The 16,596-nt window shown below is 35.0% G+C and overlaps 1 protein-coding gene across 1 annotated transcript in view; it reads right to left on the bottom strand.

Moving 5' to 3' along the window:
* LOC107126966 (probable ATP-dependent DNA helicase HFM1) overlaps positions 1-16,596 on the bottom strand; it is a 117,852-nt gene that overhangs the window by 42,021 nt on the left and 59,235 nt on the right. Inside the window, 11 exon segments of the mRNA XM_074036510.1 lie at positions 1,862-2,008; positions 2,470-2,573; positions 4,355-4,388; positions 4,391-4,511; positions 4,640-4,720; positions 4,940-5,025; positions 7,588-7,719; positions 7,801-7,898; positions 11,446-11,493; positions 11,589-11,695; positions 14,988-15,075. Coding sequence (XP_073892611.1) covers positions 1,862-2,008; positions 2,470-2,573; positions 4,355-4,388; positions 4,391-4,511; positions 4,640-4,720; positions 4,940-5,025; positions 7,588-7,719; positions 7,801-7,898; positions 11,446-11,493; positions 11,589-11,695; positions 14,988-15,075 — 1,046 coding nt within the window.

The following is a 16,596-nucleotide window of genomic DNA, read 5'->3' as shown; positions in this document are numbered from 1 at the left end:
TTAATGATCATATTAAGAGTGATAGTCTGATGCTGCTATTTTCAGACTGTTTATTGTGTGTGTAATGTATATAAAGGATAGAAAATCAGTGATATTCTATTATTTTTAAGCCATTGAGAACCAAGTTTCTCAGCATGATAGAAGGTGTGTATAGATAATTGAGTTTAAGGATAAATTTTGTTATCTCTGAATTTGATTGGATAAGTATGAATTCATGATGTCTTTTAAGACAAAAAAGTAATCACATAATACTTAACTCTATGCATGAAAAAATCTAAGAGATCATGATCACTCAATGGCAATGAGCTCCTCTAGGACACAGATTGTGATCTCTGAAACCTACTAACATTAAAAAAAAGGCTTCTTGAACAAAGGGTTTATTATGTATGGGACTGAAGCTAGATATATACAAAATGAGCCTAGAACAGCATATTACTCTGCATATCAAAACTACTGGAAATGGTCAAAAGAACTCAGGAGTTAATCTGTTATATCTAGATGGTATGAAGATGATAATATATCTACAATATTTATGAGACAATTTGAACTCTGACTTAATATTGGATGATATTAGTTTTTATGTATAAAAGTAATGTAGTTTAAAAAAATCTTTACCATTTAGATAGATATATAATGAAACATTTACAGAGGAAATAATACGATACCTAAAATTTGCTTCAAAATATGGATGGAAGAAAACTAAAGAGAGGTATAGATGAAAGTAGTAGCCATGAGTTAATTACTGTTCAAAGTGGATAATGAGTAAATGAAAGTTCATCATATACTTCTATCTACTTTTGTATATGTTTGAAAAAATTCATGGATGCAGCTGGAAACCATCATTCTTAGCAAACTATCACAAGAACAGAAAACCAAACACCGCATGTTCTCACTCATAGGTGGGAACTGAACAATGAGATCACTTGGACTCGGGAAGGGGAACATCACACACCAGGGCCTATTATGGGGAGTGGGGAGGGGGGAGGGATTGCATTGGGAGTTATACCTGATGTAAATGACGAGTTGATGGGTGCTAACGAGTTGATGGGTGTAGCACACCAACATGGCACAAGTATACATATGTAACAAACCTTCACGTTATGCACATGTACCCTAGAACTTAAAGTATAATAATAATAATAAATTAATTAAAATAAACAATAATTCATTTTCACTCTGATTTGTCTTAACAGATCTGTTGATTCTTGTACATCACTTGCTCTCCCCTGACAATGGCTGTAACGATGGCATAAGTATGGAAAAGGAAAAACGTATACTGACATGGTTTGGCTGTGTCCTCACCAAAATCTCAACTTGAATTGTATCTCCCAGAATTCCCACATGTTGTGGAAAGGACTGAGGGGGAGGTAACTGAATCATGGAGGCCAGTTTTCCCCTTAATCGCTATTCTGATAGTGAATAAGTCTCATGAGATCTGATGGGTTTATCAAGGGTTTCTGTTTTGCTTCTTCCTCAGTTTTCTCTTGCTGCTGCTATGTAAGAAGTGCCTTTTAACTCCCACCATGATTCTGAGGCCTCCCCAGCCATGTGAAACTGTAAGTCCAATTAAATCTCTTTTTCTTCCCAGTCTCAAGTATGTCTTTATCAGCAGCACGAAAACGGACTAATACATATACCAAAAGATGAATCAAAAAATTTGTCCCCCAATTATCACCCCAATTTGACAAATACTAACTATAAGAATCTCTACTATATACTATTAATGCAACAACTATGAAGTTTAAATATCTTATTCCAGAATATCCTCAATTGGAGTGTTGCAGTACTATAACACTGATGATATTCCTCTCTAGCCATACCTTTGCTTTAATATAAAATAAGAATTAATAGAGCTATTTACCTTTATTAGGTCCTGCTATTGTAGATCTATCTGAAAGTTTAGAATGGGAAATCTGTGTTTCAGATGTTCTTTGCATAGTCATTTGATTTCCAAACCTCTTGAGTTCTAAGTAAAAGACTGTAAATTTCTGCTGAACATCAAGCCCAACTGGAAAATGAAAAAAAGTATACAAATGCTTATGTAAGTCATATAAATCCACATATGAGAACACATTTCTTTTTATCTCTCTTATATTTTTATAACTTCTAGAGCTAAGAAGTCCACAAAGTTAAAATATGTTGAAAGGTTAAAAAATATGACAACTAAAAAATTATATATTGATCATTATAAAAATAAAAATCTTCCAACAATAACCACAATTTAACTATCTAGGAAAATAAAATATCTATAAATGAAAAGATAAACTTTTAATTATGGCATCTTGGTCCATGATATCTTTTACATACCTAAATACATGAAACTTCCTTTAAAGTTTATTCACATTATCTAAATATCTTATTTTTGCATTATACCATTTATACTGTTTTTCTGTACCAGTATACAGGATGTAATTTTTAAATGCAATTATGTTATTTATATTCATGTCTTCATTACTTCAATTAACTTACCAAATTCAGAACTTAATAGATTTATGCTAAGATCTTCAGATTTAAGAGCTCTCTTCACAGCAATCTTTTTAGCCCAATTTCCAACTTTTAGCAAAACAGAATCCCTAAAAAATAGTATAGTTTAAATAGTGATCCAAACACTGAATGAAATACATATTAATTGTCAAGGGCTGATTGTTCTTAAGAAAGATACTCTCTAGTAGTAAACTGAAATCAATTACTGAAAACTGCTTTCCCCAACTTTTAAGGAGGGAGAATAAAGTATCAATGGAACTCTCTTGCCCATGATTTTTTTAAAATTAATTAATTTTCTTTTTTCTGAGATAGTCTCACTCTTGCCTGGGCTGGAGTGCAGTGGTGCAATCATACCTCACTGCAGCCACAAACTCCTAGGCTCAGGCAGTCCTCCTGCCTCGCTCTCCTAAGGAGCTGGGACCACAGGCACATTGGCACTAAGCCCAGATTATTTATTTATTTATTTTTGTAGAAATAGGGTCTCGCTTGTTGCCTAGGCTGGTCTGAAACTCTGGGCTTTAAGTGATCCTACTGCCTCAGCCTCTCGAAATGCTGAGATTACAGGTGTGAGCCACCCCATCTGATCCCTAATTTTCTTAATTACAGCTGTTTCCAAGTTACATTTACTCATTTTAGTCTCAATAAGAATATATACTTTGTGTCAATAACACATGTGCTTGCCCCTAAATCACTACCATTTTAAACTGGCTATACGTAAGTTACATGTATTATGAGAACAACTTCCATAGTATTTTTAAATTGGTATAAAATGGTTTGTATCTAATAACATCACAAACAAACCAGCAACCAATTTTATGACTGAACTTATTTTAGTCTCATATAGTCATAGATGTAGTAGTCACAGAGAACAAAGATTTGTACAATAGCATATTCTCTGTAAGTGGGTCATGGTTAGCTGCAGGAGAGCAGTTACCAGTGAAAGGGATATCCTGGTCACTGCAGTCCCTTCAGAAACCTTGCATGCGACTTTTTGGGAAGGTATCTTCTAGTATACTGGCACAATTAGGAGATTTCCATTTCAGAGTTACAGTCATTCTTGAACTTACAATTACAGTAATATGGTTGGGAGTTTAGGCTCTGGAGTCAAACTGCTTGAGTTCAAATCTAGACTTTGCTATTAATTAGTCATATGACCATGATTAAAGTTTGATTAATCATAAATCAAACTCATTAAACTCTTTTTGTCTCAGTTTCCTCCTCTACAAAATATGGATAGCACCTGTCTCATACAAATATTAAATAATTCAATATTTGGAACCCACTAAGTGCAAAAAATATTAGTTATAGCTGCAACTGATATCCTTAGAGATTGCTTATGACATCCTGGGAGAAAATAATAGGATCTGGAAAACTGCTGAAGTAAAAATTATAGAATGGCATGCTACAGAACTAGATATAAGGGAGGGTACCTCCTCTATATATTTGCTTTGTTTGCTTGGATCCTACAATGGAGCTATAGTAATTTGTTAGATTTTAATTTGGAAGTAGAAGGTATATTTTGAGGACAGTAGAAGAAAGACTGCATCCAAACAGTAGTAGGGCCATGAATGACTGGAGAAAAGCAGTGAAATAAGAAAGACTTCCTAGAGGTAATCTACTCACTTGTTTCAGACCATGGTGATAGATTTTATACTTTGTTCATTTGAGTACTAAATATAACAATTTAAAAGAACAGACCCAATGTTAATATTTTCTTTAATAGAAAAATAGAGAAACTATCCCATTATAGTGTCAGGAAAATGTAATTTAGTTGATCCCACAATGAGCTTGTTATTTTTTTTTCCAGTAGAATTTTTCTTTTACAGTATATGATTAGAAATAAATCAAACACCAGAAATTTCACACTTACATAATCTTGTGCAGATAAACTACTTCATTATCGCATCACCTATAATTAAGGTAACATAGTGAGAATCCGATGCTGTTCTTTTAGTTTGTAGCTGTTCAAAGTTTCTTAAAAGAACAGTTACTAGTATTTCTGCCATTGTATCACTATATCTTGTAATCTTTAAAAAAGAACAAGTATAAAAAGTGTTAAAAATAATCTTACTTCTCATACTCAGCTGAAGCCTATTTATGGGTAGCTTTATTTCTGAAAAGACAATAAAATATCTAAGAAACAGAAAATATTTACCTGATCCACTTTAAGTCCATATTTTGGTAGATACATCAGTTTCTTTTATCTGGGTTCCAAAGCGGGATGTCTATTTAAAATCTAAAAATATTTACACCATTATATTCTTACCACAACACTTGAAATTCTTTTAGTAAAATATTTTTTAGAATAAATAGCTTTAATAATGCTTATCACCCAAAACCTTGGTAAGTTAAAATACTTATGACTATGAGAAGGAAAATAACTTTTAATAGAAATAAAGGCAGGCCTCAGAATTTAGCTAGAATTCAGGAATTAGGAATAAGTGAATGTAAATACTAATTCAAGTTCCCTTGCATCTGTCTCTTCTATTTTTTTAAAGGAAGTCAAACCAGCATTTATGATTGCATTTGACAATGTTATACCTGTGGAAAATTAATCAAACAGCAACTTAAAAATAATCCACTTTAAATAAAACATATATTTAAATATATAACAACTAAATTAGTAAAAAAGAAATTTAAAGATCCAGTCAAATAAATAAAAGATTTTTGTAAAGGTTTGTGACATTATTCAATTATGCATATTTATTCAGACAAATAAAATATGCATTTGCTTTATAAAAGGAAGAGAAACTCTGGTCCACATGATGGACATTTAGTTTTACTATACGTCATCCATAGGCCAATCACCAAGAGACATGCACTTTTGTACTCATGCCTGAAAGAAAGGCAACATGATTCAAGGATCATGCTCGAATGAAGCAAGGGAATACTGCTTCATGAAGCTATGGCTCTCTGACCATTTCTGTCTTAGAAATACAGTTCTATGTTTCTGTACCTAAACCAGACTATTTTACTCTACTGCCTAAAACTTCCAATACTTTTCCACTGCATTTAGAATGAAGTGGTAATTTCCTTACCAGGGCCAAATTTCCTTACCTATATGAAATGACTACAGCCTATGTCTCAAATCTAATTTCATCTAACTCTCCTCTTGCTGACTACTCTCCAGTCACTCTTGCTTTCATTTTATTCCCCAAATACATCAAATTCGGTCGGGCCCAGTGGCTCATGCCTGTAATGCCAGCACTTTGGGAGGCCAAGGTGGGCGGATCACCTGAGGTCGGGAGTTTGAGACCAACCTGACCAACATGGAGAAACCCCGTCTCCACTAAAAATACAAAATTAGCCAGGTGTGGTGGTACATGCCTGTAATCCCAGCTACTTGGGAGGCTGAGGCAGCAGAATTGCTTGAACCCTGGAGGCGGAGGTTGCAGTGAGCCAAGATCGTGCCATTGTAGTCCAGCCTGGGCAACAGAGCGAAATTCCATCTCAAAAACAAACAAACAAACAACAACAAAAAAATCAAGTTCTTTTTCTTCTTTGGATCTTTCCTATTTCATTATACTTTCAGAAGGCAGAATTTAAAATTCTTAGATGCTTATGAATGAATTTATCTAAATCCCCAAACAGAAGACACTGAGCAGTCTAAAATTACAAAATATTACTACCTCGTCTAAGACACATATATTACATGTATTACTGGTGAAGACATGACCCTATTTCCTTACTCATGTATTTACTTGTTCTTGGGAATTTCTCTCAGTTCTTCTTAAGACACAGCTTCTAGTACTCATAATTCCTTAATGTTCATTTCATTTTCCTCTGAAAATGTTTATTGACTTTTAACTTTTTAGTTTATAGCCACGATTAAAATCAATTTCTATGCATTATTTTTTTCAAGATGCTCAATAACATATTGGATTTGACTTTTTGTTTGGATTCTCTCACTTTTCTAGTATATGATTTTTTTTTTTCTGGGCAATATTTGCTTTTTTCTGTTCAGCTGTAATGAGTATGTGTGAAAACAGGTTAGTTTCACCAATCTGGAAGGGACAGAATGCAAAAGATGCCCATATTGACAATACTCTAGAAAGCCAGAAAGATTGGCTTTTTCAAGTATAATGAAATTTACTAGTAATCACTTAGCCAAATTTCAAAATTTTCTAAATGTTGTATGGAACCACCTTTCCAATTGAGAACTCTTGCCTTTATGGCATGGATGTGATATTTGGTTACCAGGACTTCTGTAAGAAGGTTAGCCTTTCTATCAGGAATCTCTCCCCTTACTTTCACCAGCCAATGTCCCCTTCACCCCAGCTCCCATGACTTCCTAGTCAACCCTCTGCCATCCCACTGATTTCAAATTTCACAGATACAAAAGGTAGGACTTCTTCATAAACAGTTGGTAATCTTTGTCCAAATAAATAACAAAATATCCCTAAAAATCCATTATTTAATTTGTTGATACCCCCAAGATGCATACAAAATTGTAAAATAACAAGGCTGTCAGTCATGAGATAGTGACTCTCTTTTTAGAATTCTAGCTATCTAAGAAGAAACCAAACAGGAAAATCCTTTGTAAATGGTACTCCCTATCGTCTCAGAGCACACACTACACAAGGTTCCTATAGACAAAATAATAAAGCACAATCTTTTGTCTACAGAATCTCTATGAAAATCAGTATTAATACCCTACTGTTATTGAAAACCAAAAAAAAATTAAGACATAAAGAAGTGACATAATTTTCTGTAATGAATTAGGAATGGCTAGGACTGCTGACTCTGTACCTTGTAATTGAGATCAAAAAAAAATATTAGTCATAAAAGTGGAAGAGAGGGCATCACATAGTTACCTAATTACTATAACCAAATTTCCCCCTTGTTATGAGAAACAATTTCCAAATGAGAGCATTAATTTTTATTAGGTTTCTCATGTACTCGTGTACCATTCAGTTGATTTCAAATGGCATCCTTTAAGCAGGAGCAAATGAAAATCAGATTTTTTAAAGTAAAGTACAGCACTTATTTAAGCCTACAAACACATTATCTTCCTTGAAGGTCTGTAATCATCACAGAATAATTTTACTAACAGTGAATAAATTGCAGACATGGCCAAACTGCCTGCCTATATTCAGTACCTACCAATTTTTTCCAGTTGTTTGGATACATGCAGAGAGTTTTCCCAAAGTTCACACCTAAAACATTTAGCTAAAATCAAACTATTCAATAATACGGTGAACTTCTTTTCTTGAGCAGCTACAAAATCTGATAACCCTAAAAAAAGTTTCCAATATTAAATCTAATATACCAGTTTATTGGAAAAAATATTTAAAATCCACTAATCCTGTAACATACGTCTTGTAATTCGGGAGCCATGTCTGAAAATCTTTGCGGTATTTTGCGTCAAAGCAAAATCTTGTATGGGAATGCATCCTAGTTGAGCCTGAATAAGACTGGGGGAAAGAAAAAAATTGTTACTCCCTTTTAAGGGTTATCTATCTTACAGTATTTGACATCACTCACTGAAGTATTCCTTCCTAAACCTTTTCTCTGCCTTAATTTCTGCAATACTATATGATTCTCTATCTTGCACAGTTATTATTGCAGGTCAATAATAAAAGTTCCTTCCCTTTTCCCCAAATCCTCAAAGTTGTCTTTATTTATTTATTTATTTATTTATTGCTCTTCTTTATTCACTCTCTCTCTCTCTAAAATATCTCATTTCTTCTCAGACTTTCATTATAATCTCTAGATTGATAAAAATTACAGGAGACTTTCACTTAGACTGTTAATCTCAACTATCTCAAATTGTTTTCATATTCTCCTCCAATACAGTTCTATTTTTGGGCTCTACTATTTCTTTTCAAGGAATTAGAGAAAAAAAATACAACTTGTTTAATCAACAAATTTTTATTAAATGCTTATTAAGTGCCAGGCATAATATTAGGTGCTGATAATTCTGTTCAGTGTATGAAGGTCAGTAGCATATTAGCTGGTTATTCTAAACCAGCAGCTGCTTAGCTACTAAATTTGAGGTGTTAGTTGTATAAGGGGAAAAAAGACACTAGTGCCTGTGTGCCTACTATATCCCAAGTTCTTTGCTACCTGTTTTGCCCATAAACTTACATAATCAGGCAATGACATGCAAATCACTGATGGTTCTAACTAAAATTACTGTCCGTATTATTACTCTCTTAAGGGGATCTCTTTTAAAAAACAAATTTCTTCCTAAACTCCTCAGTAGAAGGAGATCTCCTGACAAGACCAAAACAGTCAGCTATACAAAGAAAAAGGGTAGAATAGTTACATTTCACGATTTAGTTTAGCGGAAGATACATGAAAATTGAAAGAAGTAATCAACTCTCTTCCTGGAATGGATGTATACAGCAGAAATTTAAACTATTCACTTTTTTTGGCTATGGTATATGCTTCTGAAAATTATTTTATATCATCTATTAAGAAATAGTTACAAAGATACACAGTATACTATCAAAGAAGGAACTGATGGAAAAATGTAAATGGGGTGCTTTTAAATGCTGGGTAAATAAAACTCCTTGTTAAGCTACCTAGGGATGTACAAATGTGGAGTACAAAATTGCTGAAGTAAAAATAAGACTTTTCAAGTAATATTTATTTATATTAAAAAGCAATATTTCTAATAATAAATAGGACACTTTTCAACATCATACTTCCCTGTCAGAAATCTTATTTCAAGAAGCAGTAATAAAACAGGGATAGGAGGAAGGACAGGGATTTAAGCTAGTAGGTACAGAACCATGGCAGGGCTCTCTGTTTCTCTGCACCAGATAAGGCAAGCAGTGATGTCCTGTGATCTTACCCCTGAGCTTGTCCTCAGTAGAAATAGAAGTGCCACAGCCTCAGGTGAAGTGGCACCTCTACCACCTCAACTAACAGGGGCAGAGTTACATGGTAGTTATGACTAACCCAGGGTTAGTAAAAGCATTAAATGAGATAAAGTATTGATTCGGTTAGAATTACATTCATGATCAGACCATATCAGTGTACACACAAACAGTTCATTCTTGTGTGTAAAAGGGAAATCCAGAGTTGGGAAGTCCAGGGCTTCGTATGGTGGCTCCGTATCACACCCTGTCAGTTCACTGAAAAGTACCAGTTAAAGAAAACAGATCTAGTGCTGAAGAGGGAAGACCTAGGCATTAAAGCTAGGAAGAATTTTAAAATAACCTTAAATTAAAAGGGCAGAGCCAGGCACGCTGACTCACGTCTGTAATCCCAGCACTTTGGGAGGCTGAGGCAGGCGGATCACTTTTGAGGTCAGGAGTTTGGGACCAGACTGGCCAACATGGTGAAACCCAGTCTCTACTAAAAATACAAAAATTAGCCAGGTGTGATGGTGTGCTCCTGTAATTGCAGCTACTCTGGAGGCTGAGGCAGGAGAATCGCTTGAGCCCGGGAGGCAGAGGCTGCTGTGAGCTGAGATCATGCCATTGCACGCGAGCCTGGGCCACAGTGCAACACTCTGTCTCAAAATAAATAAATAAATAAAAACAATAAAAAGGGCAGAAACCAGAAACTTTAAGGTTAAAATCCTAAAACTAAGAGGATTAACATCTACTTGGAGAAGAACAGATTCAGCAAAGTAACGGATATGACAAAGCCATGAAAAAGGTAACTATGAGCCATCATCACCTACCAAAAGACTATAAATTTTGTATTAAGACCCGTCCATCCCACACATACACACATTCTCTCTTCTTGGCTATGCTTAAATAAGATGCACAAAGGCATGAAATGATAATGGGAATCTAAATTATGATATGTATAAAAACAATTATAAAGTATAATAATTAACTTTAAAAGTTGACAGCTTCAATCAAAAGAATATACTACCCAATTTAAAGCAAAGTTAATGGAAGCACTGAAAGTGCAAATAAAGTGTTCCCAAGAAAATGAGTGTGAAAAAATACTTGATTTAATTTGACTCAATAATTTATGCAACACATTATACTGGGGGAAAAAATGAGAAAATCAAGAGTTCTAGATAGCAACATAACCTTGGCAAAGTCATAACTTATCTGGGCATCACTTACGTCATTTGTAAAATGAGAGGATTGGGCTATATGATCTCTTAAGTTTACTATGATCTCTAAGGATATATGAATTTATGGAAATAAATATTTGAATATAGAAGTACAGCTAAAAAAATAAATACTAACTTCTGTGGTACAAGCTACAAATCTGCCTGATGAGTTGTAAACAACGAGAAGACTGTTTTATAGACTTAAAGGTATTTGAAAGATAAAATTTAATGAGATGTCAGGAAGAATCCCAAAGAAAGAAGGACCTCCTCTAGCTATGGAGGAAAAAGAAATTCTTTGGCTAATTGGTTTTATTGAGCCACATTTAAAAAGATCATTTCACCTTAAATTCCATAACACTAAGACCCACATCCTCAGAAAGCCAAGCACTCAGCATAGCAGAAAACAGTATCATTGCATTTGTGACTGCAAACTGCTAAAAGTCACAGGTTACAGTGTAACCTTAATTTACTCTTTCCATTACTAGTGTCTGTACAAACGCCCCATTTTTTGGCAGAATAGTCATCCACTGTCACATATACACTACTTTACTCATGCTTTTGCTTTTACTCTTTGTCTCTCCCAGAACACCATTACCATTCAGTAGATATTTATCACACAGGTTTTCATACCGTCCATTATTTTTAAATGTATTACTCTCATTCAAGCTAACTTGAAAGCTCCTGACAATGAGAAGCATAAGAAGCACGTCTTCATTCAACCGTCCACCTTGCCTCAACAAAACACATACTTAACAAATGTTTGTTAAGAAAAAGCATTCACAAATCATCAATTTTAAAGTCTGAGAGTTCTAAGAAATTAATTTCACAACCACATTCTGACTCATTTTTATGTAATTTTTTCTGTATTAAGAAAAACAAATTTAAATTTGTTTTAAAACCAAAAAAAGAAAACTTTCATAAATATGAATCATCTTTACCAATTTACTTTCATTTCTTTTGTTTTAATTCTTCCTTCCATTGGGAATGTGTAAATAAAACCACATGGCAAAACATTGATTATTATTTATTTTAATTAAATAAAACCTCTTAAAATTATTTAAAACATATGCAATTTCTGTACCTGGTAGTTATCCAATTTAGATCTTTGTTCAAAGTATTCAGTGTTTTCTTTTCATTTATCCTTAACTGTACATCTAGAAATTCCTTGCAGCTGGCTATCAATGTAACCTATAACATTTCAGCAGTTGTCCATTTAATGAAGTCTATTTTTTGTTTATTTCCTCTCATCCTTTCTCCAAATTTATTTATTTTTCTAACTGCCTTAAACCATCACAGTTTTATCAATTAACAGAGTTAAAAACCTGCTTTATACATTTTACTTCTTTAAGGATTCATTCATTCACTATCAAATGCTTACAAACTCCTATTATATACCAGACACTGCATTAGATACCGGGACTATACCAACAGGACTTTAACGATTAACAAGATAGAATTAAAAATATCTAGCCCAGTGCCGATCACACAGTAATAAATAAGTCCTCAATAAACATTGCTTTTGTTACTACTACTACTACTACTACTACTGCTGCTGCTGCTGCTGCTACTACTGCTATTCTACTGTTCTATAGTTTGCAAATCGTTATCTCAATTTGATAATTTTGTCATAGAAAGAATGTTTTAGATATTAGGAAATTTGGATTCTAGAGCCTACTTCTGACAGAAGACAAACAAAGTAGTCTCTGTGCTTTGGTTTCCCACATATCTAAAATGGAACTAACACTTGTTAGTTAGAACAGAATAAAGAACCCAGAAAGACATCCATACACATCCAGTGAACTCATTTTTGAAAAAGGTGCCAAGTACATACATTAGGGAAGACAGTCTCTTCAATAAAAGGTGCTGGGAAAACTGGATATCCACATGCAGAAAAATGAAACTAGACCCCCTATCTCTTGACATATATAAAAATCAAATCAAAATGGAGTAAATACTTAAATCTAACAACTCAAACTACAAAACTACTACAAGAAAATATTAGGGAAACTCTCCAGGCCATTGGTCTGGGCAAAAATTTCTTGAGTAATACCCCACAAGCACAGGCAACCAAAAATGGACAAATGGGAACATATCAAGTTAAAAACCTTCTACACAGCAAAGGAAACAACAAAGTGAAGAGAAAACTCACAGAATGGGAGAAAATATTTGCAAACTACCCATCTGACAAAAGATTAATAACCAGAATATATAAGGAGCTCAAAAAAACCCATAGGAAAAAAATCTAATAATCCAGTTGAAAAACAGGCAAAAGATTTTAATCAACATTTCTCAAAAGAAGACATACAAACAGCAAACAGGCATTTGAAAAGGTGCTCAACATCACTGATCATCAGAGAAATGCAAATCAAAAGTACAATGTGATATCATCTCACCCCAGTCACAATGGCTTTTATCCAAATAACAGGCAATAATAAATGCTGGAGAAGATATGAAGAAAAGGGAACCCTTGTACACTGTTGGTGGGAATGTAAATTAGTACAACTACTATGGAGAATAGTTTGGAGGTTCTTCAAAAAACTAAAGAGAGAGCTACTATATGATCCAGCAATCCCACTGCTGGGTATATACCCCAAAGAAAGGAAATCATTATATCAAAGAGGTATCTACACTCTCAGTGTTTATTGCAGCACTGTTCACAATAGCCAAGATTTGGAAGCAACTTAGTGTCCATCAACAGATGAATGGATAAAGAAAATGTGGTACATATGCACAACGGAGTATTAGTGAGCCACAGAAAAAATGAGATCCTATCATTCGCAACAACATGGACAGAACCACAGGTCATTATGCTAAGTGAAATAAGACAGGCACAGAAAGCCCAACATTGCATGTTCTTACTTATTTTTGGAATCTGAAAATCAAAATAATTGAACTCATGGACATAGAAAGTAGAAAGATGGTTACCAGAGGCTGGGAAGGGTAGTGACAGGGTAGAGGGGAGGTTGGTGGGGATGATTAATGAGTACAAAAAACAGAAAGAATGAATAAGACCTAGTATTTGATAGCATAACAGGGTGACTATAGTAAATAATAATTTGAGTATACATTTTTAAATAACTTAAAGAGTATAATTGGACTGCTTGTAACACAAAGGATAAATGCTTGAGGGGATGGGTTTTCCATGATATGATTATACGCATTGCATTCCTGTACCAAAATATCTTATGAACTCTATAAATATATATACTTATTATTTACCCACAAAAATTTAAAAATAATTTAAAACATTTTCTTAGCATGTACTTTGTGCCTATAATGCCACCAGGCACAAAAGACACACCAAAAAATGTAGAAGACACAATCTCTAGAACTTATAGGTTGGCTAGGAAGATAACTACATGCCAAGTACCTAGAGGACAAAAAAATCAGCTAACGTTAGTATTTACATACAAACTGGAGTATGGAGAAAGTCAAACCTAAGAGGAATGGTCAGTGTAGAATGGCCTACTACAAATAATGGATCTTGAGAAGGGTTTTTAAAGTGACTAATATGGTTTGGTAGAGAAGAAATAATGCAATTATGACCTTGGGGAAAATCCTGTTTATCCAAAGAGTAAAGTTAAAAAGACTATCTTTAGAATACTGTAATGATGGCTGGAAAAACATATAGCTTGATAGTGATTATGAGTCCTGATCAAACTGAGTTGATTAGAATCCCTGCTCCTCCTCATATTGGGCAGGAAAGTGATCATGTACAAGTTACGTGACCAGGTTCTTAATGTAATGTGGGAATAATAAAACCACCCACCTCAGAAGTTTGTTGTGGAGAAGATTAAGTGCAATTAAAAATAGGTATATAGTACTTAGCATGGTGCCTAATATTTAATAAGTGTTATCTATTTTCATTATTAAAACATGACAAATGATAAACTAGAGAGGCCCTGAAAGAGCCCTCAAATGATATTAAAAGAAGTTGTATTTTGGATTTGATTTGTAAAATAACAGGTGATCACTTAAAATTCTTGAGCAATATTTTAATTAAATTGGATTCTGAAAATAAGTATATTTCAGAAAAAGAACAGCAGATTGGTTGTGGGTAGGAGTACGGGAGAAGTGGGGGTAAGTAACTGATGAAATGGAATTCACTTAAGAGGTTACTGGATTCGGCCGGGCGTGTTGGCTCACACCTGTAATCCCAGCACTTTGGGAGGCCGAGGCAGGTCTATCACGAAGTCAGGAGTTTGAGACCAGCCTGGTCAAGATGGTGAAACCCTGTCTCTACTAAAAACACAAAAATTAGCTGTGTGCGGTGGTGGGCACCTGTAATCCCAGCTACTTGGGAAGCTGAACCAGAAGAAATGCTTGAACCAGGAAAGTGGTGAAGGTGGAGGTTGCAGTGAGCCGAGATTGTGCCACTGCACTCTAGCCTGGGTGACAGAGCAAGACTATTTAAAAAAAAAAAGTTACTGGATTCAATTATAAGTTGTCTAGAAACATTCCAAAGAATGTCAAGCCTTACGGACACATAGAAAACAGCTGGGAAGAAGAAAGTAGCATACTGCTTCTCAAGGAAAGGGCTAACATTTATGTATGTACTAAATGTTTTGCTGAAGAAGAAAAGATTTTTTGGCATTCCAACAGAGTTACAAGCATCAAGGACATGGTACAATAGATAAAACTAACAATCAGGAATAGAGAAGTAGCCAGGCTCTCAATTAGGAGCCTGGTGAATATGTTCAGCCAACATGTGAATAATGGATTAGTTCATAAAAAGGAGCTTCTGAGAGAAGTGTGTGAGATATCAAGATTATGGTCACCAAGGGAACTAGTTAACCATTGCAGTATATGTAAAGATGGTCTTCTTACCCTAGATATTTATAAAAAGTTAATATAAGGTCTCTTCCTATTAGAGAAAATGAAAGGTTTTAAGAAAAGACTTAATACTTGTTGGCTTATTAGTAGAGATGGAGCTTTCCTAGGTAAGACAGAAAAACATAACCTAGAAAGGAAAGCATAAGGAAAATGAGTCAAAGCAGAGGGAAGGAAAGTAAATTTTTAAAGATTTGCAAGTAAAGCGAGGAAATAAACAACTTGTTATTAATATAGATATTGAATGATTAATATTCTTATAGGAAATTCAGGATATTTCAAAGTAAAGATCATAAAATAGAGTGGTGGGGAGCATGGAGGCCACAAGAATGTACCCTTCAGAATTGCTACTGCAAGAAGTGTCAGTGACTGATGGCCCCAGCTGCTGTGCTCTGAATCATCATCATGTTTACAATGAGATCTACTTTCATGAGATGCCTCCAACCAATGACTGAGTACAGCAGGGATGCTAAGGTAGATCTATGAGAGTTCCTATCAACTTTGACACATGTTCTTGGGATTGCATTGCAGGCTAAGACCCCTCTCTCCCTCCCTCTCTCCCTTTCTCTTTCCCTCCTTGCAAGCTAAGATCCTCCAGGGGCTTTCTCTCTCCCATCCTCCTTGGAGGCTAAAATCCCTCCTGCCCTCCCCTCCTCCCTCCCTTCTTGCAAGCTAAGATCCCTGCCTCCCTCCCTCCTTGCAGGCTAAAATCTCTCTCTCTCTCCCTCCCTCCCTTCCTTCTCCCTTCCTTCCAGAGTTACTGGATTCAATTATAAGTTGTCTAAAAACATCCCTTCCTCCATCCCATCCTTCCTTCCTCCCATACTTTCTCCCTCTCTGCCCCACCACGTTCCCTCCCTCCCTCCCCTCACATTCCTTCCTATCCTCCTTCCCTTTCCCTCCTTATCTCCATCCCTTCCTTTCCTACTTCCCTCTATCCCTTCCTTTCTTCTTTCCCTCTATCCCTATCTGTCAAAGAGGTAAGATCTGCATCCCAGTTTAATGACTCTTGCAGACTCTTGCGGTTACTACCTATCTTCAGAAGGTTAATCTTTCTTAAATTCACAGTAGAAATTCAACAACAGAAGCCGGGAAGGTTGCAGATTAAAAGGAATGCTTCTACACTGTTGGTGGGAGTGTAAATAAGTTCAACTACTGTGGAAGACAGTGTGGTGATTCCTGTAAGACCTAGAACCAGAAATACCATCTGACCCAGCAATCCCATTACTATAAGACCCAGAACCAGAAATACCATTTGA

The sequence above is a fragment of the Macaca fascicularis genome, chromosome 1 (assembly GCF_037993035.2).
Source record: "Macaca fascicularis isolate 582-1 chromosome 1, T2T-MFA8v1.1".
NCBI lineage: Eukaryota > Metazoa > Chordata > Mammalia > Primates > Cercopithecidae > Macaca > Macaca fascicularis.
Note: the sequence above shows the minus strand (reverse complement) of the source record. Positions and strands in the feature narration are given on the sequence as shown.